Below are 25,484 nucleotides of genomic sequence, written 5' to 3'. Positions count from 1 at the left end.
TGTGTTTATTTTTCCCCCCCACTCATATCCACTGTTGTAGGCACTGAAAATATTTTTCAGTGAACTTGAAGCCAATTTGGAAATAGGAATTGTTTAGTTGTTTTTAAATTAGAATAGACAAAATGTATAGGAAGCATTCTTGAGTGATTGTTTTCGTTCTAATTGGGGAACCATCTTGGGATGAGTTATGGATTATCACGATTCGAAATCTTGAAATGTGTGATTGCATAGATTGCAAGATATGCATTGCAAGATTTCATAACTATATTTAAGGGTGGGCTCCTGTTCAGAGACTTGTAAGAAAGCACATCATTTCATTTTTTTTTCCAGGGCATGTACATTAAATCAACATATGATGGTCTGCATGTCATTACTGGGACTACTGAACATGTGAGTGTGATCTAGCCTTTTCATACAGTGACCGGATGCAAATGAATTCAATACCATTACTGGCCACTAGGCTGACTACTGTCCATCTCGATCTCCATTCATGTCCAGTTTTTATTTTCACTTTTATTCATTGCATGCCTTTAACTGTTTTGACCTGTATACAGCCTTTCAAACCCAATGAGATCTAATCACTGGAAAGCTGATCTTTTTATCCATTTCCAAATGTGTGCATGTGTGAATATTAAAATACTATACTATATTACTTCTGTGCTTATTTCCCTTGGGTTTATTGAATCATTTGAATATGCCGTTAATGGTCTGGTCAAGATAAGGCTGCTAAAAGCAAATGTATCCAGTTAATAAGATACTTTGTCAGTTTGACATTGTTTGCATTTTGTGTAACCCTTTCACTGGATTTGCAAATATTCATATTCTTTTAAAAAGGGACAGTACAGTAGCATGTACACGAATATGTTGGGCAACAGAACAAATGCTATACAGCCAGGGTTTAATTTTCACCAAAGCTTCACCACGTTCACACAGGTGGAAACCTCCCTAGCAGATAACGTGAAATGAAGTTCTCAAATCCAGTCGTAAAAGTCTCCAAAACTTTGAAATGAACATTCTTGATAGAGCACGTTTCTGTGCAGTTTATGGGGGGATAACTTTCATAGAGTTCTTTGCTTGAGAGACAAACTGACCCTGTAAGGCTTCGGTCTAATCCAGAAACTTTCCATGGAAAACCTGTTGGTATGGCAACACTAATGTTATGAGCAAATACTCGGCAGTCTGCGCCTGGCACTAAAGGTGAAAAATAAATTCAAGCACTGCAATAATGTGTACTTATTGAATGTCCCCTGATAATGTAAAGGCGAGGAGGGGAGCACTGATGTACAGCAATGAGGTCGTACTTCATTACTTGGAGTTGCCCATCTAAACAAATCCAGATAATGTTATCCATTTTTAGAGGTCAGGTGATGTGACTGCTTACAAAACTTAATTCCGCAAAAGGGGTTCTGTTGGAGCTTCCTCATTAAAACTTTCAAATCCATTCACCAGATTTTTCAAGTTTAAGATGACTTTGTACATGTAGCCAAAGAGTTGCAAATGTAGGTATATTGAACTGGGTAAAGACAGAGGGGTGTATACGCTGGTCTGCCGCTCCATATTAGTCAAGTGCGAGAGCCAGAACCAACCAGTTTGATTTGGGAATGTGTTCACTTTTAAATGAACTTCCAAGCAATAGCCAAACTAATGGAATTGGTGTGATTCTGACATGTGACTTTAGATTCTGATTCATTTGATTTCTCCTTTGTCAATGAAGCCCTTATTTTCACAGCCTCTATATTGTCTGCCCTCCAGCAAATCTTATGGTTTTGTGTATTTTAGCACTGCATATTAGAGCTCCTGATTAAGATATCAGGAAGAAAAGAATCCAGGAGTTACACGAGCACAATCCGGCTCATTCTTCTTCTCCTTGTCTGGTTTCAGTCTCCTGCTGACCGGACACGCAAGATACACGCTGGGGACGAAGTGATTCAAGTCAACCGGCAGACAGTGGTGAGCTATCGGCCGTCTTTCCTCTTCCATTTGTCATTTGGCAGCACTGCTGCAAGCTTGCAAGAGTGGTAATGAAAGCTCAGCTGAAAGACTGGATCAGTATAAACTTCATTCATCTTTAGTGCCATCATAATGTTTGGGACTGCCAACTTTTGCCTTTTATCTTTGAGGAGAAATGTATACATTTCCCTTAAGACTGAATTACATGAAGTAATCAGTTTGTAAGGCAAGTTATGACAAGGCATGATGGTTCAAAGTGGGATATCTGCAGAATCTCAGTGGCCTACTTACAAGGTTGGATGGTAGAAAAAGATAGGGGTGAAATGTGTCCTTATGGTTTGCTGTCCTCTGAGGTGTGTGTCAAAATAGGATGTCCTAGTGAGGCATGAAAGTGGTATTCATGCCAATTCTATCTGAAACAGGTCGGGTGGCAGTTAAAGAACCTCGTTGGCAAGCTCCGGGAAGATCCTACAGGAGTTGTGCTCGTGCTGAAGAAGAGGCCCACTGGCACCTCAAACTTCGCCCCTGCTCCCTTAAAGAACATGCGCTGGAAGCCTCCTCTTGTCCAGGTAGAGTACTTTTCCCCTTTGTGTTTTTTTTGTTTGTTTTCCATTAAGAATACTGTGCAGCTTGGAAAGGCTTCATGGAAAGGAATTGGGTTCAGTGCAGCATCAAAGTAGACGGTGAAGGCGGTGTGTTTTTCAGCTTCATGTCAAATATACCCTCAAAATGTTATGACTAGCAGGTTTGGACATGTTTAAATACCTCCTAGAGGGAAATGTGCAGCCAAATAACCACCCTGTTGTTTTATTCTTAATTAAAAGTAATTATCTCACGATTATTAGACAAGTCACATTTCCAGTTTTATTTATTCCATTAAAGTGATAAAATCCAATAAATATAGCACAGTATAGCAGTATAGTATAGCGGTTTATAGCATTTCAATAAAAGTAATACAATGTTAGTGTTGCATATCTGATGGATTCTCCCCCTATTCCTTCGCCTTATTGTTTTTTATTATAATTATTTATAATGGGGAAAGTCCTCACTCTAGCTGAAAGTCAGAGAATGAATGAATGGTTAGAAAATGGGAAACACTCTGTCCAACTTGCTAAAGGTTTGATGGGAGAAAGTCGACAATTCCTAAAATAAAAACTACTGAATTAAAATGCCAGTATTAAATGTGTAAAGATGTTTTTTTTTTGTTATACATGATAAGCATTTTAGGTTATTGTTCGTTCTTCATTCAGTCATTTGATTGTTTATTCCACAGATACCGTTTTATGAAGAGATAAGAGTAGGGCAGTTAAACCACACTGTAAATGTATTGATAAGAAGCATAGACTACAAACAAACATGTATGTTCTTAGCAGCCAAAGGTTTGATGGAAACCTCTGTAGTTCCACGGGGGACAACATGGGTTCTGATTTGGATTTGAAAGTTGTGACTTCCAGTGGGTCAACCTTGGACCAGTGTCCGTTTTAAAATCGTCATGAATAGCAAATTTCCAGCCACCTTTCAAAAGGTCACGCTTAATAGCTTTGCATAAGAAGAACAAAATCAAGATTACGAGGACCTGTGAAACTCATTCATCCATTTATGTAAGAGTAATCTGAATCTCAGTCTTTCACATGTGCAGGATATTAGTTTGAGAAATGTGAGTGCTCAAGCTCCTGGAAACAACAGTGACCCATTAAGAACAAAAGCACCCTGTAACAAGAGCCTAGACCTGGGTCCTTATTTTTGTTCTGGGAGAGACAAATCAGCTCAGGGCATCAAGACAAGCACATTTCTCGCCAACAAGTGGCTGCTTATTACAAAGCCTCCATTTATCCACTGGTTCTGTTTGGTTTGAGTAAACGTTTGGCAGCTACCTCCAACCAGATCCTAAATCTCAGTTTCCGATACGTAGCCTGAGTACAGGAAAACAGTCAGCTGACGATCTTGCTGTACGTCTCCCGTTGTAAATTCCAGTTCAAACACACAAGGCCCCCCCATGTTTCAGAACAACACCAACACAGCGAAACCGGGCAGGTGTTTCTGTTGTTGCTGTACTTGTTGGAGATCTTCAAATACCTGGTTTGTGATCTGTGTTCCAGACTGTCCCAGCTCTGAAAAAGGCCCAGTCCCCTGGCAGCACTATGGACTCCTCCCTGAAGAAGGAAAAGCCAGCCATTTTGGACCTCTACATCCCTCCACCGCCAGCTGTCCCATACACACCAAGGTATGCATTTAATATCCAAGTCCCTGACAGAACCTTCCCTTATATTGCCAATAGCTGCAGTTCAATACCCTCTTGGAGACATTATACAAGACAACAAAATAATGGTTATAGTCCAAGCCTTTGAAACTCACTATTAAGGCACTTGTCTTGTATAAGATGTTGGATTTCAAATGAAAAATCTAATCTGAAGACACTGCTTACTAGTCATGGTAGCCCTTCAAACTCCAGATTACCATAACTGAAACAATGGATTTACATTTACATTTAAAATATAACACATCAGTGTGATTTATTTGTAATTTTATTTATGTTTGTTAAAGGGATGGGAAAGACCAGAAGTACGGTGACGTCAGTAAAAGAACGAAAGGATCCGAGTCGCCCAATTCCTTCCTGGACCTCGAGAGCAGAAGACGGTTCACCATCGCAGACTATGACAAACTGGGTATCTATCCCATAGAAGCCCGTGTTGTCCCCACCAGGATGAGAGAGAGGACCTCTTCGTATGGTCAGTATTCTACTCAGCAGTATGTACAGCACACACAGTGCTACGAAAGTCATGTCTTCAAAAATATTGAAAAAGCCCAGGACTGGAAGGGAAGTGGGGGAAATAAATAAGCTGGGTATTGAGGATTCCATTCAATTCTCTGGAGGATGCATTGTTGTCAAATTTAATTATTTAACGTCTTCCTAACTTCCCTTTGAATTGTCTCAATCTAATTTTATTCTGTTTATTATTTGAACAGGATGTACACAAGTGTGACATGGTTTATATAAAAAAAAAACCATACAAACAAATAGAAAACGCATGTGATTAGTGTAATAATGTGAAAGTTTGAAACTTGGCTATTCGTGTTTGGTCAAGGTCACCGGCATTAACCCTGAGATGCTTGTCTTTTATTAATTGTGACGTTGTTCTCTTCTGGCGAGTTCATTCCGGTTCATTGACCATAATATAATAAACATTTTCTGGCCTTGGGAGCAGGCTTGTCCTTGGCGGGCCTCCTTCTGGTTCTTCCAGTAGTTCTCTTCATTAATTACACTTCTTGAACCCTTAAGTTAATTTTTTCTAATTATAAATACATAATAATTTAACTTTTTTTAGACTTATTGAGGCCAAACACTGTAGTCAGAAGTCTGCCTTTAACATGTTTAATAAACCGCCACCAATTTGTAGCTGTAAAAACGTGATAGGCTACAGACTAATGATGTACTGTACATAGAGGTGGGACACAAGTGAGGAATCTAAAGCAATCCCATAATAAGAGGGCTTTTCTCTGCAACAGCTCAAGTGATACCATTCCAGGCACCAGGTCATTCAAACGGTTGAAACCATTGGCGATGTTGCTCTCCACTGTGGCAGGGTGAATACAGTGGATCTCTGTTAGAGTGTAATGGCCTACTCCCTGACTGTCAATCTCTATCCCCATACAGGAAAACCTCGTCCTCTGTCCATGCCTGTGGACAGCAGCTGCCTGGGACCAGTGGACTCCTTCTCAAAGCCTTGGACGTCGGGGAGGAAAGGTACGTCTCCCGAAACGACACACCTGCAGAACAGATAAAACAAGACAGTCTCTTCAAAGCTAATGGCAGGGAATTCGATCAAGGCCACATATTCGCAGGAGAAGAATGAACAGTGGCTGGCACTGGGTGAGGCCCTCCAGTTCACAGAAAGCTCCGCACTTGTGAAAGGAGGAAAAACGATCTGTTCTCTCTTAACCCAAAGAGAGAGCTTTTAAAGTTCAGCTTCCCTCAGTGTCAAATGGTAGTCGAGGACCTACATTATTTACCCCCGATGTCAGCTACCCCAGTTCAGTCTATTGGTGTAATTTACAAATCATCTAGTAGTGGCCCCTGCTTAGATATTGTTGTCTTGCTGGGTGAGGTTTCTCTGTTGTGTGCAAATGAACATGCGTAATACACATTACACATTTAATACATGTTGAATACAGACATGGCAGCTGTCATCCCAATTACATTGCGATGCTAAATGGAGGGAAAACAGCTTCATTTGCATCAGATTCTTCTGAAACCAACTGTTTGCAGCTGCCTTTCTCACAACAGCCACTACAGCAGCTCTGAACAAGCTGATATTTCACAGTCTTAACAGCCAAGTTTACATTCACCTACATGGTTTGTTCAGACAGTCTGTGATAACCACCACTATGAAGGTCAACAGCAGGTTATCAGAATGTAGGGAGCCTTACTTATAATATATATACGTATAATTTTGTTGTGGAAAAAATTTTACTGGAAAGTTTTTTTTTGGTGAGCTACCAGTTTGCAATATTTCCTGCTGAAAGTGTTAAACCACTGTTAATGTATATTTGCTTCCTGTTTGCATCAACAGTTTGGTTTTACATTAGCGTTGTTATCAGCAATGCAGTTTCAGTAAAATGCAGTACAACTGAACTGTATTCATAGCTGTCCTTTGGTAATATTAATCCACAATGGCTTTGCACAGTAGCTTTCTTTGAAGTGTTGAACAAGAACCCTCAAGAGGGACACTTGCATCAGTATTCCAGTGTAAAGCTTTTATTTATTGTATTTACTTGTTTTACTTGCCTTACATTACAATATGTATGTAAATAAATGTTGCCCCATGGACAATATCCTGTTCCCACAATATAGGAATGAAAGGACTAGTGATTTACAACCTTACTAACCACATTATCTCCCTGCAGGTGAAGACATCTTGTACAGATACTTGAGTAATGAGCGCATCCCTCCGATTGTTGAAGAGAGCCCAAGCATCCCCCAGCTGTACAGACCAGCCCCTGACCGGAACTTAATCCGAGGTGTAGATCACATCCGAGGCAGCCGATGCTTAGTGAACCCGGACCTGCACCACAGCGCCACAATCCCCTACCAGGAAGACGTGGCCAAAAAGAGCCCTGTCACCTCGCCCACCAAAACGCCCCCCGCGGAGCCCTCTCTACTGGTCAGTTGGATCACGAGGCTTAAGCTATTGACTCACTGATTGTGCTGCCTGTGTCGGAGCTCCCTGTCAATCTCTTGAGTGCCTTTTGTTCTGCTGTCCCAGTGGTCTTTCTGCGCATTCAGTATTACAAACGCAGTACCGGGCTGTTCCCTTACTCCTGAGGTGTTTGTTCTCATTCCAAGCAAGTTTCAGTGTTCTTTACTCTCTTTGGAAAGACGGAGAGTGGAAACGTTTTTGTGGAGTCATGTCATCATGGCTTCACAGAAAGTATTAGGATGCAGTTGAGGGTCTGTGAGTGCATTTGTTTTGCACATGATCAAGAGAAAATAATTCAGGTCTAGCAAACATTGGCTGTGTTCTTAATTTAAGTCTTCTACGTGTAATTATTAAGTTATTGAAAAGAAAAGAAAACTGACCATTTTGTTAACTCTTACTGTACAGCTGTTTTGATTTTTCACTCGCCACAGTGTTTGACCTATTTTAGTGTCTCCTTTTTCGTCTGTCTCTGCAGTAGTTCTACCCAAATAAAGGAGTACGTTATTTAAAACGAGTAAAGCTTTTTAAAAGAGGAAAGACAATTGTACAAATGTTTTGCTTTCAACCAGATTCTTACTTTTTATATTTCAGTTGTATGTTTCTTTTCATGTTTTTCTGTTGTATTTGTTGACATTTCAAACTTGCCAATGGTTGCCTCGTATGCTATACATTAAGGACATATTTATGCAGTACTGTTCCAGTCCTCTGTAGATGCAATACCAACCCCCTTTCTTGTTGATGTTGAACTCCATGGTCTGAAGTCAGATGGAGGCAATAATACAGAAGAACTATTTTCAGTTCTCTCTGGGTTACAAGTATTTTAGTCTATTATTAGTTTTCAATTCCAGTCTGCAGCCACTTTCTGTGGCTTCATGCGAATGACTGATAGTGCAAGCAGACAGTGGTGTCTGGGTTATTTTTGATAGGACATCTTTATTTCACTTGACTTACTGACTTTGTAAACCTCCGCAGTTTCACCTATTCAGTAATACACCACACAATAGAAACGCCTTGTATTGTTCACACAGATCAAGAAAACAGATAGCTGATGTATTGCAAGAGTCTGATCAACAGTATTAAAGTTTAATATCAAGAACCTGTATAATAATAATGCATTGTACCTTAACTGCCTTTGTAACACTGTTGAAAATAGTATATTAAAGGTGCAGTTGATTCCAGTGTTTGTTTGTTTTTATTTTACTATTCTTTCTTCATCTTTCCTTACGGTTTTATGACATACGGAATGGGTCTTGCGTTTATCTGGGCAGACCAACCTTGTGTGGTCAATAGGTCAGTTATATACCAAGTAGACAAAATGTGCTATTACGCACACTGTAAAGGAAACCTTTTATAAGCAGTGTTCCTCTTCTAAGTAAGTACCTTTTTTTCTTCTCAACTCAAGGTTAATTTTCACTGACCTTTTTAAAATGAATTCCATTCCGATTCTTAAACCAGATGATGAAATGGGATATCCGTCCGATAGTAACTTTATGCTGCAGACTTTTTATTTTTATTATTATTTTTTCCTACAAAAGGCAGATCATTCCCTACTTTTGGTCAGGGAGTCAGACATGTTTTCCCATTAGATAATATGTGCATTTTATGAGTAAGGAATTTTCGAATGGAATTTAATCTTCTTGTTTCCTAACATGTGGCGCGTTTTTGCTGTAACTCTGTAAATTATCCAGAGATTGCCATTTTGCAGGGCTAGCTAGTCGACAACAAGGAATGCTACTTTGATTCTCCACAAGGCTTTTCTAAGACCAGCTGTCGGGATTCTTTACAATGGAGTTTTTACAGTATATACCATCATAAATTAAGACAAATCGCAACAGGAAGCACTACATTTCCCTCATGTAATGGTTAAGACTTAACATCACGGGACAACAACAAAAGTACTCCTATGAGGTCGCACATAAAAAAAATATATATATATATATATATATATATATGTCTGTGTGTGTGTGTGTGTGTATATATATATATATATATATATATATATAGTTATGGGCTTCAATCCATTACACTTAATATCCAGGGAAACCCTTTAGTTCCGATTTATCCACTGTTTTGTTTTTCTCCTGCTAATTTGCTTCTGCTGCTTAGAGGGAGATTTCCTGTTCATTTGTCTTTTCTCTCACCTCTCTGCCCTTTACTGTCTTGGCTGGTTCAGTGCTGTGTGCATGCTTTCAATGTCCATGGTGAAAGGGGTAAATCTTGAAAACCACCAGCTTCTAATGTTCAAATCATTTTGATCACTGTTCAAAAAGTCTTGTTCTACATAAGTAAACTGAAGAGCAGTACATTGGAGGGGGTATTGCCTGCATGGAAGTTTTAAAGGAGAAATTTGGAATACCTGAATAAGAGTACTTTACAGAAAACCACTTAACAGATTTTCCACCGTAATAAAATCTGGGCTTTTTCTGTTGAAAGGAACGTGAGACACCTTTCTGTGCACTCCTGAACTTTTGCCCGTTTTGAGCAAGTGTTATTCAAAAGGGTTATTGGATAAAGAGAAACTTAAAACTGAAAACACTTTTAACAAGGTAGTTCAATTCCTATTCACCAGTTACCCCAGTGTGTGGATTCTCATCACAGTTCTCCTTTTATTTTATTTAAACCAGTCCCTTGAAATCAACTTTTTGGGCGCTGCAAACGAAGACAAATCTCCAATGCAGTCCAATTTCAGTTTAAATGAACTGAGAGCTCAGTTTGAAATAATCAACAGGCCACTGAACTCCTGAAAGTGAATGACATTCAAAAAGGGTTCTTTGCATTCACCTATACTCTGTATATTTCATCCATACTTTTCAGATTGTGTAATCCTGTGATTAAACTGCATATAATAATCCCAAATTCCTCCTTTGACAAACTGCCAGGCCCCTTCCTCTACCTTAGTTACTCTCCACCCTCTTACCAAGCACATCATGTTTTCTCCTTAACTACATGTGGTTTTGATTACATTTTTAATGATTAGGAGGAGACCGTCAAGAGTGCAGGACACACCATGGGTTTAGCAGATCAATGCAAATGAGGCTTTGCGTGAAAGCATAAGAGAAACAACAAATAAACAGGTTGTTTCCTCCTGTACGATAATTGACTGTGTCAGACTGTGGCTTTCCACCAGATGACTGTCTGAAGCGATGACTGATGGAATAATGGGTTTAGACTTGTTTGGGAATGAAACCACTCTGGATGTGTTAGCTTTCTAATGCCACCTGGAATGAACACTTGTCCTGTCGAGGAAACGCAGCTCAGATTATGTTCTCTTGGACAGCATGGAGACTCCTGGTTAGGTGTGTTAACACTTTATTTTGTATCCACTGCAGGTCTCAAGATGGGGCCCCAATGCAAGACTGATTAGCAGGTGGGTAACGAAAAAGTAATTGGACAGCATAAAACATACATTTGCAATTTGTTTTCCCCAATTAAGTTTAAAATCCAGGTAGGACCACACTTTTATATCTACCTTGTAACTTTTTACTTACATTTCATATTTATAATCAAATTTATCCATGGAACAAATGTAGACAACTGGACTGCAATGGAGGATGTTTCTGATCTTTTACCCAATCAACCGTTTTATTAGAAAGACTCAATTTAATACTTTGATAACTTTTTACCAACCAAGGATGGATTTTGGTCGGTGAATCCAATAATCCTATTGAGAACTATTCTGTACAGATGTAACAATCCAGCTAGTTATCGGGAATATACAGGAAAAGAAAACAATCTAAAACAATTGCGCTCTCTGATTTTCAATGCGGTTTTCTTAAGCGAAAGCCATTATTAGCATCTCTGAACAGTGTTTTAAATCTTTTTAAAGATTCTTATCTGATTCATGGTTTCTAATGCCTTTGTGTACTCTGGAAGTACAAGCTGGTAGAGGCATTTATAACCACATTATCTCTACTGGACTCTTGGTCTACCACAAAATAACTGAATGTCAGGAAGGTGACATTTATTTACAAAGAAATGCATGAATAGAAGTAGGCTTGTCCGTTTCATCCGGGTCCTAAAATGGGAAATACAATACAAAGGATTGTGTGTATACCACACACTATGCAGATGCTTTACCTGTTCCCTTTTGGATCCAATTGTATAAGGGACAAAGATATCAAGCCAGGCTCCCTGCCAAAAAGTCACAGGTATCTCTGCGTTCTTTAGCAACAAGGAGTTTTTAATTATTTAAAGCAAACTATACTAAGAACAGGGTAAAGGGCAGGTTTTTATTTAATTGGATTGTGTCAGAATTTGAAAGTACTGTCAATTAAATACCTTGCAGCTTTTTTAGCATTTTACTGGAATGATACAAGCAATTAAAAAAAATAATATACAGTTCCCTTTTGTAGTCTGGCAGATTAAAATGAATTCTTACACTTAATTAAAACCGATTTCCCTCAATACACACAGGAATATTCATTATATAGGTGATTATAATACCTCTAATCTTTTATGCTTATGAAGTGCCTTGCCAGCAGTCCCAGTTGGTTATAAAATGGCTGGGTTTTTAGGTTAAAATAAATAATTAAACAAATTGATGTACAGCAGAAGTCTGAAGCTAATTAATCCATGGGAATATCAGGGAGAAGCATGTTGTGAGTTTAAGTCAATCCACATGTCTGCTTTTTACCCCAACTCACTAAAGACTGGAAACAAATAACTGTATAATAATAATAATAAAAATTGTGTCTATCAGTGTGCTTTCAAAATCTGTTGTATAAAGTCTGGGCTATAATTTCAAGAGTATCTATAGATAATGAATATAGTGAAAAGAACAGTACTGTAAACATCAGGATGTGTATAATTTTGATATTAACAAGCCTCGGGCATAAATAGTCTGGTTAGATGTGTGTTCTGTCTCATGATATGCCAGAAATGGGGCTTTTTTAAGTTAGAAGTCTTTCCAAAATTAAAGAGGCATCAAATGTTGTCTCTTATAATAAGTAAGAAAAAACATTAAGGTTATTTTTTGAACTATTGAAAACAATCAGGTTGACCCAATGAGATATTGAGGCCATGCAGAATTTTAAAATGTTTTTGAAATGGAAAGACATTCACATTTAAAAGAAGCATTGCATAAATTGCATATTGTTGCTTAATTACCCTGCACAGCAACAATAATAAGAGATTAGGTTTAAAAATATATTCTTGAGTATTCATTTGTATTATTTAGTTGGTATTGTTTGCAGTTATGAATGCATTGAGGTCACTACTTATCTGAGTGAATAATACATTGTATACAAACCTACTATTCAATTACTCTCTTAATAATACTAATAACCTTATCAGTGTGTTACTATATATATATATATATATATATATATATATATATATATATGATTGCTCTTATATGGAAAAGAAAATCTAATACTAAATGATAAAAAGTGTCTGAGATTCTACATGTTTTAAAAGTCTACATAATAGGTCTACTCACAATTTAAATAAATAGCTTTTAACCCTCTCTATTACAGCTAAACAAGTGAATGAACTGGAGGTTAAATATTTTGAAAATATCCCAGTATCCTAGTGAGATACCGTCTTGTTTTGTTTGAGATTGTAAAAGAAAACAAAGAGTGAAATAGCCAGCGGTTTAGTCATTAGTGACTGGCCTTCGTGTGAACATTTACCGCAAAATTGAAAATGTTAAATAGCAATTCTTCTCTCCTCCACAGATACAGCTGCCCTGCTAATATGAGGCCTTATTCTGCTTTCTTTGAAGGGGTGAGACATTTCAGATTTTACAAAGACTGTTTTACCTTCTGTGCAAACCACACTGCTTTTAATAATTGCAGCTGCTCTTCAATATCATGTGTGATCCTCATCTCTGCTATCTTGCCTTTATGTGACCTTTCAATTTCAATTTCCTCACCAATGTTTCTTTCCAAGAGGATTATCCTTTGGTAGCTTTACCCGATAAAACTTTTGAAATTACTTTTGGAACATTCAAAGCATTTGTTCTGGAGCAAATATTCTTGACAGCAAACTACATAAGCAAGGAGTAGACGGCTTCAGTCCTGGATTCCAGCACTTTTTGTTGAATCTCTGATCTTAATGACTTAATTGAACTAATTATGGGGATAAGAAGTCCAGTCAACTGTCTCCTCCAGATCTTACTCATTTGCCAATTCAAAGATATGTCTTCACCCTTCTGAATTTAAACTTGCAGTTGCCTACCCCTGCCTTGGGCATTTAATAATGTGACACATCTTTGGCCATAACATCAGATACTCACTGTAATGCTGTTTTGCGAGGGGTTTATGATATGTGTATGAAAATAATCAGTGCTAAACTGTTTCTTTAAACAGAACATGTTAAAGCACATGTTGATTTTAATATGCACTGTATACATATGTACAGTGAGGGAAAAAAGTATTTGATCCCCTGCTGATTTTGTACGTTTGCCCACTGACAAATAAATGATCAGTCTATAATTTTAATGGTAGGTGTATTTTAACAGTGAGAGACAGAATAACAACAAAAAAATCCAGAAAAACGCATTTCAAAAAAGTTATAAATTGATTTGCATGTTAATGAGGGAAATAAGTATTTGATCCCCTATCAATCAGCAAGATTTCTGGCTCCCAGGTGTCTTTTATACAGGTAACGACTGAGATTAGGAGCTCTCTCTTAAAGGGACTCTCCTAATCTCAGCTCGTTACCTGTATAAAAGACACCTGTCCACAGAAGCAACCAATCAATCAGATTCCAAACTCTCCACCATGGCCAAGACCAAAGAGCTGTCCAAGGATGTCAGGGACAAGATTGTAGACCTACACAAGGCTGGAATGGGCTACAAGACCATCGCCAAGCAGCTTGGTGAGAAGGTGACAACAGTTGGTGCGATTATTCGCAAATGGAAGAAACACAAAATAACTGTCAGTCTCCCTCGGTCTGGGGCTCCATGCAAGATCTCACCTCGTGGAGTTTCAATGATCATGAGAACGGTGAGGAATCAGCCCAGAACTACACGGGAGGATCTTGTTAATGATCTCAAGGCAGCTGGGACCATAGTCACCAAGAAAACAATTGGTAACACACTACGCCGTGAAGGACTGAAATCCTGCAGCGCCCGCAAGGTCCCCCTGCTCAAGAAAGCACATGTACAGGCCCGTCTGAAGTTTGCCAACATCTGAATGATTCGGAGGAGAACTGTTGTGTTGTGGTCAGATGAGACCAAAATCAAGCTCTTTGGCATCAACTCAACTCGCCGTGTTTGGAGGAGGAGGAATGACCCCAAGAACACCATCCCCACCGTCAAACATGGAGGTGGAAACATTATGCTTTGGGGGTGTTTTTCTGCTAAGGGGACAGGACAACTGCACCGCATCAAAGGGACGATGGACGGGACCATGTACCGTCAAATCTTGGGTGAGAACCTCCTTCCCTCAGCCAGGGCATTGAAAATGGGTCGTGGATGGGTATTCCAGCATGACAATGACCCAAAACACACAGCCAAGGCAACAAAGGAGTGGCTCAAGAAGAAGCACATTAAGGTCCTGGAGTGGCCTAGCCAGTCTCCAGACCTTAATCCCATAGAAAATCTGTGGAGGGAGCTGAAGGTTCGAGTTGCCAAACGTCAGCCTCGAAACCTTAATGACTTGGAGAGGATCTGCAAAGAGGAGTGGGACAAAATCCCTCCTGAGATGTGTGCAAACCTGGTGGCCAACTACAAGAAACGTCTGACCTCTGTGATTGCCAACAAGGGTTTTGCCACCAAGTACTAAGTCGAAGGGGTCAAATACTTATTTCACTCATTAACATGCAAATCAATGTATAACTTTTTTGAAATGCGTTTTTCTGGATCTTGTTGTTGTTATTGTGTCTCTCACTGTTAAAATACACCTACCATTAAAATTATAGACTGATCATTTCTTTGTCAGTGGGCAAACGTACAAAATCAGCAGGGGATCAAATACTTTTTTCCCTCACTGTATTTCCTCAAAGCTGGTTTTTCTGGTGTAATTGCTATTGGATCCCAAGGACTTCTACCTACCTTGAGGCATGCTTGTGCTGTCAGTAATGTCATGATTGATTGACTTACTGGTTGGTTGATTTATTTATTTGTATGTATATTATTTAATGGCATATTTTCCCATGCCAAATAGATGGAAGGCAGATTGATGGCATAGCATGAGTTTTGGCTGGAAAACAATTTCCCAGGGTGAAATTACCCAGAACGTTAAACTCTCAGGCAGCAACGAGACGTACAACACTGCAATAGCTCAGCAGACTGCCTCAACCCTGACCTCCCTGTTCATGTCTTCCAGTTCACATGCTCACAGGTCTGTTCCTGACCCGACATACGGCATCATATATAATGAGAGATACAATCAGAGCTTTCAAGATGCCTGTGGTTTTTTAAGGCTATAGTTTAGCCCGGGTGAAAGAATCTGTGGGGTTCTAACCTCTACTCTTGTGATGGGGGTGGTTTATTTGGTAACTGACCTCAGCTTCATATCCCACTCGGGACTCCAGAGTTGAGAACAGAGAGGCCTGTCTTATCTACACAATTTGTGGAATTCCACATGCCTTACTTTTTAGTCTTCTGTCAAAATTGAAATAAAACTAGCTGCCACTGGTAGAATTACATAAAAAAGAAAGAGCGATGACTATAGTAGAAGGAAAGTATACAATCAACATTATCTTCATTAACAAAGCTGGTTTGCCTCTTTTTTCTCTCTCCTGCATCTTCACTGAACTCAGCAGCGATATAGATCTCAATTGGAGCCACACAAACTGGGCTAGTGTATCACAGTGGGATGGTAGCCAAGCATAATGATTAAAAAAAGAAACACAAATACATTTTGTAACTGAAAACATGACAAGAATTCCCATGTTTGACACACACATACACAGCTTACTATAAAGATAATGCCAGAAAAAAGTTGTGTTTTGCTTGTTTTGAACTTAAAAATGATGAAACCAATCGTATTAATACTGGAAAATGTGTCATTTTTTTAAATGCAAATAAAAGGCAATATTATGTATTTAGTTTTGGAAATGATTTAATATTCACAATGAATTTCCATTAACTGTGTAGCACTGTGGTGAGAACAACGGCTGAAAAAACCTTTGTATAAAAGCTCTAACTTGTTTGCGAAGTTGTTTTCAGCAGAAAATAAGAAAAGGTCGTATCGAGCTAAGCATTCACGCAATCTAATATGTAAGATGTACCGGCGAGGCCAAAGGTGGCTATTGAGTTACAGAAGACACTCAGAGCAATGTAAATTTTAGAAGCTCAAGTGTGGAGGATTAGTTTCCAGAAGACTTTGTTGTGTCCTTCAGAAATTCATAAGCTGATCTTGTCCGTGGGAAAATGGAATTGAGGAGATTTAAAAAAGTAATACAATGCCCAATTATCTATATATTTCTCCCATTTAATGTGTTCTGAGGAAAGAAGTGGCAGGGCCTTTTTTGGGGTTATTGTTCTTTATTTCTTTCAATTTTAGCATTGAGAAAAAGCATGTCATGCGCTGTCTGTAGCAGAGTATGTTAATTGGACATTGTTTAAGTCTGCATGTGCATTCACCCTCTCAAGCAGCAAACACCAGTCACACACTTTGTTTCTGAATTTCTGTTCACTTCTATACCAAATGATGACTAACATCAACATTTTGTTTTCAATCAGTGACAAAGTGTAATATTCTACTTTCTACTATTCAAAAAAGCAAGTAGCGGTAGACCTATAGAGAGTGCGCTTTAAGGGTTAATCACTGTTTAAGACATTTTTTCGCTTCAGGGTTACACTAGATTAGCACTAAACAGAACGATAATCATAGTCAAGCACTTACTTGAGGCCAGTGCCAATCTCCAGAGTTTCACAATACAGATCAGAAAGAAAGAAAAAACTGATACTATCAACACAGACCTTGGCTCTGTGTGAACTCTTTTGAAAGAATGTATTTACTGTCTCCATTTTACAACAGCTAGGTCTCAGCGTCTGACTTGGAGCATATTAATTAAGTGGCATGGTAATTGCAGACATTTAATTTGATAGGAGATAGCTTTGCTAGGGTGGAAAACATATTCCCTACCCATTCTGGCTGTTTGGTTTCAATAGGGAAACTTTCCAGATCAAACCCTTTCCTTCTCCTAGGATAAAGCCTACAGTTCAGACTTGGCCTAAAATGTTTCCCTTTCTTCCCGGCAAAGCTAAAGTGTCTGTTTCGGAAACAATAAAAACAAAACTGGTTTGTATGGGATGGCGATGAGTAGGGAAGCACTGCGGGAAACGAAACATGTCTGCTGTCAAGTCAAGTAGGCATGCTTGTTGGCAGATTATGACAGGAGTCCTGGGAGGGATGAGGTCAGGGAAAACATGTAGCCTTCCACTAGGCCGTCTCCTCCAGGCTGAGGAATGTGCATGGCTTACCACTTTCCCAGAAGAGGGGGAACATAGAGCTGATCCTTCCTTTAGATAGTGAAAACAGTCCTTCAGTTGAGATGTGCAGGCATTAGTGCTAATTAGTGCATTGCACTTATTTTTAAAAGAATCACATTTTGTAGACTGAGTTGAACCAGCGATAAAATAAACGATCAGCACAAGAACAAAAAGTTGCTCACCGCCATGCCTGCATTACTGTTTCATTAAGCTGTCATTCCCCAAATACAACAAACATGCACAAACAAAATAATACACGAGTCAATTACCTCTTGAGCATGTTGCACGGCTGAGCTGCAGTTATTGCGCAGACAGCGACACACTGTGGCTGCACCGGAGCATTGCCGTGCACTGAGATCCCTTCAGTCCCTGCTGGACACGGCGCTTGTGACGCAAACGCCACTGCGCCGGGGCAGGAGGAGCGTCCTGGGATCAAACTGGTTTTAGGCACAAGCTTTTGACATGTTGGCCAAGGTCTTAGGCAGCTATCTCAAAGACGTGGTATTTCAACAGCACGATGATATGCCTTAATGTGAAGACACTCAAAGGTTGGGTCCGGGTAGGTCATATCATTTAGCATGGTCATTGTCGATCAACAGCATAGTATTTTGATTAATTACTTAGTTTGCGTATTCTTTGGTCGTGGACTGTAAGTTACTGTTACGTGGCCTACGTTTTAATCCTGGCGCATTAGCATTTTATTGATCTGTAACCTGCGAGAGCATTTAAACACATTGTTACGGAGCTGTTACACATGGCTAATTATGCAGTGGGTAAGAGTTGCGTCTTACTTTACCCCCCCATCCAAGGGCTTGTTTTATTTCCTTTATATTTGTGTTTTAAACCAAACCAACAAAGAACAAGCTTCCCCTATAGTCTCCTCTACTAATCTAGCCTATAACTTTAAATCCCTGTACATGTTGGAAAAACATCCTATCCCACATGTTTGGCAGAACATGTGAATTCAGAAGATACAAACCCGAGTTTTAGATTTGACTACATGGGCATGTCATAGTAGTGCCCTGTTTGTTGAATCTATTCTTTATCTTATCTGTAATGGTGCTAAGTGGTTTTAAACTTATTCAGATAGTAATCAGTTGGTGTTTGTAAGTTTATAAAATGGACTATGAAAATGCTTTCTGCTGGTGTTCTCTTTATCAGAAGAGCAGCTGCTTGTTATTTAGGGGAGTGAAAGTTCATTTAATTTTGAAGTTCATCAAAAGTCTCATTCAATTATTAACTGCATGGTGTACATGACTGGAAACTCAACTTGGAGAGGGTTGCATTCTCAGTCTAATTTTGAATGAAGGGGAGGATTATTGCTTTCTGCTTGGGCAGCCGGCGACAAATGACAATTTGAGCAAGAATTTCCTGTGACATCTGACAAGCTTTCATTAGGTAATTGAGAAACTGAAAAGAAGAACCACTGGGTACGTGTTCCAGAAAAAGCCTGCTCTTTCAGCTGTCTTGGGGAAATGACATTTTGGATGCTCATAGGTTTTATTGATTGATTGACACATTCATTGTGTGCTGTCATTACACATTTGGTCTTCAGATCCTTGTTGAAGCAGCTGCTGTTTTAATACTGGGCTTTTAATTCGAGTTCCTCATAAGTAAGGAAACACAGACCACACTCGCGAATGAGCCGAGCTGTGGGAGTGTGTGCTGTCTCGCTTCGGCTGTGATAAGTGGGTGAAGATTGGTGATGTTGTGGAGGATCCAGGGCAGAGTTGACCAGTCTGAGGTCCTGTGCGCCGAGAACGCAGCCTGGAACAGAACGGAGATCCAGAGGACGTCCGCTACCGTGGAGGACGGTTTGTCAGCTGTGGGCTCTTGTATAATTGGCAGAGGTTTAAATTGCTGCTGACTTACCCCTCTTGAATCGAAGAGTCTTTGTCTGAACAGGTGGGTTGGGTCTGTGAATTTTTGTTTCAGTTGAGGAGAGGAACTTAGTAGTATTTAGGCTCGTCACTAAAGGGTTTGCAGTTAAGACATTGCTGTTATAGGTTACTGGAGTGTTGATTTAATGTTAAGGTTGGTTGTTCTATCAGAAGACCGGTCGAATGTAGAGGGAAAACTAATTTCAGACTGAAGATAAAACAAAATCAAATGGTTTTTCAACACTTTCTTCCTTTAGAGTGGTACAATATTTTGCTTAGAACTGTAACAACTAGTTAAATGAATTGTGGGAATCTTACCAAACTACTTAATGTGGATTTTGATTAGGGGTGTTGCGACTAAACCCTCCTAAATTTCACATTTTTCAACCCGTCTAACATACAGCGGGTCTGAGGTTGAGTGAGGCTGCTTGTGTTAAAAATAAGGAACCAAGACCAACTGAGGAAGTTTCTCAAGAAGCTGCCGAGTGGGTCCTTTTCTCTGTATGCTATTTCTATGTGGGACTGGGTGACTCAGTGAACAACTTAAGGAGCACTTTAAATTAGCTTTAACACAATTTCATCTAGGCTAGCATCTTTAAACTGTACATCTCACCTTTTTATTTTTAGTTCTATAAATGACATGAAGTTGACATAGTGGTTTTTAGCTGTAATTCAGTGTTTATGTATTTGTTTGTCTGGTCCAAGGCAGCTCACACTCAACCACACAGTTGCGGTAAACACTTACAGGGAACTGCAAAAGGTAACATGTTTTGTAGCGAGGGAGGTGGAGAAAATACTAGGTGATTAGCAGAATAATTCATGAGTTGGAGAGGTTGATTTATGTAGGCCTGTGCGGAGAGTGATAGTGCAGTCCATTATTAACCAGTACCCTGTTTTGTGGTGCCCTAAACCATTCCATAATTCCATTTTCATTTTAATATCGGACCCTTTTGATTCATATAATCACCTGTATGTCCTAATTTATTTTAACACTGTTGTAGTTATAGACTGAGTTCTTCCAGGTGAATTGAAGGACTGTTTTGTCCGTGAATTTGAAGAGCCCTGACTTTGGGTAACAAGAATAAGGAAATTGTGAAATCTTGTGTGTGACAGATTGACAGTTTGTTACAATTCTTCATCTCCTAATTTAAAATCAAGTAATCTTATTAAATTGGCTGTTATCTCTGCTTGGTAATATTGCGATATTAACAAGTCTTTAACTGTTACATTGTGTAAGTTTGTATTTAAGTATCCTGTTATTTATGATGTGCAGCTGTCTCGTGATCCTCTTGGCCAGATTATTGAAAATGAGAATTTGTTGACTCACCTGGTTTAAATAAAGTTTGAAATAATAAAAACATAAGATAGACAGCCCCTAATGGAACATACATTTTTCACAAAGATTTGATGTGCTTTTTATCTTGGTTCTAGACAGATCTGGTCATGTCAGATGCTGACGCACAAATTGAGGAATCGGTCTCTTACCTAAAAGGTTTTTGACCAAATTGCTTTATCATATTGAGCACATGGATGAGATGTCACTGAGGTTGTGTTGAGAGTGACTCTGCAGCAGCTGTGGTTAATGCAAAAGTCTCTAAGTCACTTTGGATAGAAGCAGCTGCTAAATTACTTCCTTTTAACATTTCCCAGAGGGACTGTGGTTTAATATTCCCCAGGAGCTTTAATAATTGATATGGGTTATAAATAATAATGCTGTTTGCATTATGCAGGGTTTTCTTTCTCCGTCTTAACGGTGTGCTGAGAAGACAGGACCCAGGTATGTTTGCCATATGTTAGAAGAACGTGTTCCAGTAGATTAGCAGACAGTAAAGTCAAGGAAATGGCTGGAAAAACAGGAAGCTGACTTTTTTTTTCTAGTCATGATACCATTTTCATTTGTGTTTCTTGGATGAAAAGAGCGAATGAAAAGGATTGTGAAAAATCAGCCTTTAGGTTAAGTTTTTAGTTTCACTCAATAGTCACACCCACCAGTGCTACAGAAACGGTAACCTGTCTTAGAAACAAAAAATGCACATCAAATTGGCTAAATTGTATTTAATATCATCCTAATGTTGTACATTTGGGGGCTCCATCTTTCTATCTTGAATTTCTGGTTCTGACCTCTTGAAGTGGATTTCAGTGGATGTTTCATATCAGAATATGGGCGTCTAACAGAATGTGATTTAAAATCTACAATCTTTCTATCATTGCACTGGTATCTTCAACACAGTAGTTTAAATAACTGATGTAATGGCTCTGTGTGTGTTGGTGAGGAGTGTAGAGGCTGTGACGGTATTGCATTGATGATTTTGCCTGAGATAAAAGGTTACACTTGCTTTCCAGTCTGTGGTTTAGTCAGTTTTCCAGTGATGCACTCATTTGCATAGTAATGACTGTCCTGGCAACACTTCAAATGAGAGACGCTTCTGGTGCACAGCACACAACACAGAAGCTCCCTTACGATCAAAAGCACTTGTTGGCGAACGAACATAGTGAACAATGATGTGGCTTAAGCCGAAACAAACTATCATGAATGTGTGTTTTACGTTTACTGGTGGCACAGTGACAAAACGCTTTGTCAAACCCAGAAAAAAACGTGTTCAGATTAGATCGAGAACTGAATGCAGATTAGCTCAACTCAAAACAAAAAAAGTAAAATATGCAGATGATGTTTCATGGATTACTGCCCACTTAAAAGCCAGAGCTCAACTACAGTGTTCACTTGAGATTCTCCCAGTTCCACTGATGGTGTTGAATTACACTGAGGAACTGACATGGACTGGTTGTGATGTGCACTTTGTTTTGTGGGAAGAGCTCCACCAGCCAACCAGATTACAGAAGAAAGATCAAACTACAGCAACAATACTTGCCCGTTCCTCAGAAAACAGCAACCAATCTATAGTGGAGATTCCTGACTTCAAATTCCTTGTGGTGTTTTTTTAAATCTGTGTGTAGAGAGGATAGGTGAACCTGCTATTTTAACACTGCAGTGAAACCACAGGAGATAATGTTAGCTCGCTGGGCTGTGACATAACTTCCTCCCACTTTTGTCGTGACCACAGTCCTTTTCAGCGGAATCGGAACCTGAATTGTTTCTTCTTTAAAAAAAGAGAAAGAGAAAAAAAAAAAAAAACATTGACCTAAATTTTCATATTACGGAGTTGTATCTATGTATGTCTGTATTTTTCAGAAGACAATATAATGTATGTGGATGTGATCACTTATGAGTTGAAAATAACCATGTTTATGCCTTTTGTTCTCCTTTTCTAGGCTGCTTTCCCCTTTTCTCTGGTAGGTCCAATGGCAGCCGATGCCTATAACCCGGTAAGTAAAGTTGATTTAATTCTTTAATTGGCATTCAGAATTTGCATACGATTTGCTGCTGTGAAACGGTTACACCTGGGTGGAGAGACTGGGAGAGACTCCAGAATCCCTCAGGGAATTTAACTACGTATGGATTTTCTCTTATTTGTTCCTGCTTCCAGGCCTTTTTTTGAAACTTGCTTATCTTGCTTTTATATAGTGTTATGAAAAACTTCACATACCAGTTTAAACATACCAGTCAGAACTAGAACAGGATGTTTAAATTAAATTACCCCTGAGGTGAATATGGGGTCGCAGTTAACCACACTTTGGTTAATCCATGTCTTCAGGATTTCTTGCTCTGATCTCCATTTTAATGTGTTAACCTCTTCTAAAACAAATATCTGAGGTAAGACGGATGCAGACAGCTTGGAGCAGTTGTCAGGATGGGTGTTTCAGATGCTGCTTATGTCTATATTCTGCAGGCCAGTTACTTCTATAGGCTAAGACCCCATAGCTCCATTGAGGCATTGTTGGGTTATAGCTCATTGCCTCAGACGGAGTAAATGCATGGCAGACATTGGCATGAACGCTGTGAGAAAGAAATCAAAATGTTAATAAAATATCGCTATGCATTTATTGCCCAGGTAAGAGAATTGGAAGCATAAGTTGTTAAATTATTTGCATCTCGCACATTTTCCTCTGCTTTGCAAATTAAAAAACAAAACATAATTTGTGACTTCAACTGAAACTGATCACTTCAAATGCAAATGAAACTTAATCATTTCCTAGCTGTTTTTTCTTTTGTTTTGTGTTTTTCAACTTAATTTACAAAGAAAATAGTCCTCAGCGATGGTGTCTGTTACACCAAAAGAGATTTTTGAGCTGTGCATAGCTTCAGATGTGAACCACTGTGGTGTGAAACAGGATGTTCCAGTAAGACAATTTTACAGAGCTGGGGGCTGACTTGAAGTAGGTTTACTTGAGCTGCCTCATAATATGGGCTTGTAAGGGCTGATGGCTGTGTTGCTTCACTGTTATTGCAGCCTTGCATCTCAAATCTATGCCTCTTCCTTCACACAGGTTTCCTTGCGCAACAAGTCCAGGAAAAAAAGTCGAGGTAAGACAGATGCTTGTACATCGTCTCAGTAAAGGGTTGTGCAAGAGCTACACCTGTCAGCAGAGACTGTGAATAGAGAGAGGCATGCATAATATGGAGTGATTGAATTGTCCCGGGGGAGGGGGTTGCGGGAGCTGAACGTGACTTGTCAAACCTACATGAGCTCAAGTATTCATTTTGTTTGCTGGTGTCTGAATTGAGTTATTGGTGTGTAAAGGGCTGGAGAGCAGCATCTGAGAGAGTATGGATCAGATGAGACGGGCTAAAACTAGCGTAGAGGAGGAATGAGTGGGGGGGGGGGGCTGTTTTCCATAAATGCAAATGCTGAAGTAGGATTTACCGTTTTGAATTCTAAAAATGATTTTGGTGTGTGATACTTTAAAGTGCATGTTTTAAATGCAGTAAATGATACTCATGTGTACATTTTACTGAGCAGCAAAAAAACACAAACGTGTATTTCTGCAGAATGACCAAAGTAAGATTAAGTAAGTTTGCTCAGAGTAATTCCTATAATATTTACAGCAATCTGCCAGACTTTGAAAATTGCTGCTTCTGGTTAGAGGAAGGCTGGACCTTCTTAGAAGTCTAAAATGTAAACTGGCAGATATGTTATAAATCTTACTGACTGTGCAGTATGTAGAACTAAGAAGAGGAAGTCTCTGACATTTTTAGTGTGATGAACACTAGTTGGCCCTTTGAGCATGTGGTGGCACCCATATTATGTTTGTATTCATTTTAAATTTTTCGGTTCAGTTTGAATGGGTTGGGCGGACAGAGGTCGACTGACCGGGGAGTTTCTAGCACTAAGCTCTCGAAATTGAACCCGTGGTCTCTGTCATCCGTCTGCAGGTAATGTGACAACTATGAGTCGAAGGAGGATATCGGTTAAAGAACTGGGCCACGTAGACTGCCAGGGATGGCTGTACAAGAAGAAGGAGGGCAAAGGATTTTTAGGAATTAAATGGAAAAAGTTCTGGTTCGTACTAAAGAAGAGCTCGCTCTACTGGTACACCAACCAGATGGTAAGTGACAATTATCCTCTTTCTCACAACTAATAATTTATTCAATTGGGTTCAGATTTAGCTCTTGCCTCTTTCACAATGACGTGCTGCTCTCAGTCTTTAAGAAAGTCCCAGCTTTGGTATAAATAAAAAGTAAAATAGTACATTATTTGCTTATGCTTATCCACAACAAATGTATTACGGAGATGGCAGAACATAACCTAAATTCCATAGACATTGGTTCCCGCCAGTTAGCGATTTTCTTCTTATGTAATGTAGCTTCCTGGCAAATGCATCGGAAGCACACTGGGTAGCAAATTTAGTAACATCTGTCTGTAGCTGGCATAGTCTTTCTGAAGAGTTGTGTGTGTGTGTGTGTTTAAAACAAACAAACATTGATTTCATAGTTATCATGGTATAGAATTGAGAAAAAGTTAAAGATTCTGACCATGATACAAATAAAAACAGGTCTACAAAATACTTTTCATGTGGACTGTGTTTATTATCAATTTATTGTTATTATTATTATTGTTGTTGTTGTTGTGACCATCACTCCTCTAAATATTTAATAACTCTCTCCCCAAAACATCTTGTATTGTCAGTAATTTCTTGTGCCTGTTTTTTTATTTTTACCTGTTTGTTTTGCAG

General features: G+C 39.1%; 1 protein-coding gene across 1 annotated transcript in view; it reads left to right on the top strand.

The window, feature by feature from the left end:
• The window catches only part of LOC136765953 (connector enhancer of kinase suppressor of ras 3), a 64,101-nt gene that overhangs the window by 28,340 nt on the left and 10,277 nt on the right, over positions 1–25,484 (top strand). The window contains exons 7-18 of the mRNA XM_066719635.1: positions 331–390; positions 1,882–1,950; positions 2,373–2,519; positions 4,050–4,174; positions 4,495–4,679; positions 5,606–5,695; positions 6,856–7,112; positions 10,478–10,515; positions 12,824–12,872; positions 22,683–22,736; positions 23,799–23,835; positions 24,685–24,857. Coding sequence (XP_066575732.1) covers positions 331–390; positions 1,882–1,950; positions 2,373–2,519; positions 4,050–4,174; positions 4,495–4,679; positions 5,606–5,695; positions 6,856–7,112; positions 10,478–10,515; positions 12,824–12,872; positions 22,683–22,736; positions 23,799–23,835; positions 24,685–24,857 — 1,284 coding nt within the window. The remainder of the gene's footprint in view (positions 1–330; positions 391–1,881; positions 1,951–2,372; positions 2,520–4,049; positions 4,175–4,494; positions 4,680–5,605; positions 5,696–6,855; positions 7,113–10,477; positions 10,516–12,823; positions 12,873–22,682; positions 22,737–23,798; positions 23,836–24,684; positions 24,858–25,484) is intronic.

Source organism: Amia ocellicauda, chromosome 1 (genome assembly GCF_036373705.1).
Source record: "Amia ocellicauda isolate fAmiCal2 chromosome 1, fAmiCal2.hap1, whole genome shotgun sequence".
Classification (NCBI taxonomy): domain Eukaryota; kingdom Metazoa; phylum Chordata; class Actinopteri; order Amiiformes; family Amiidae; genus Amia; species Amia ocellicauda.
Note: the sequence above shows the minus strand (reverse complement) of the source record. Positions and strands in the feature narration are given on the sequence as shown.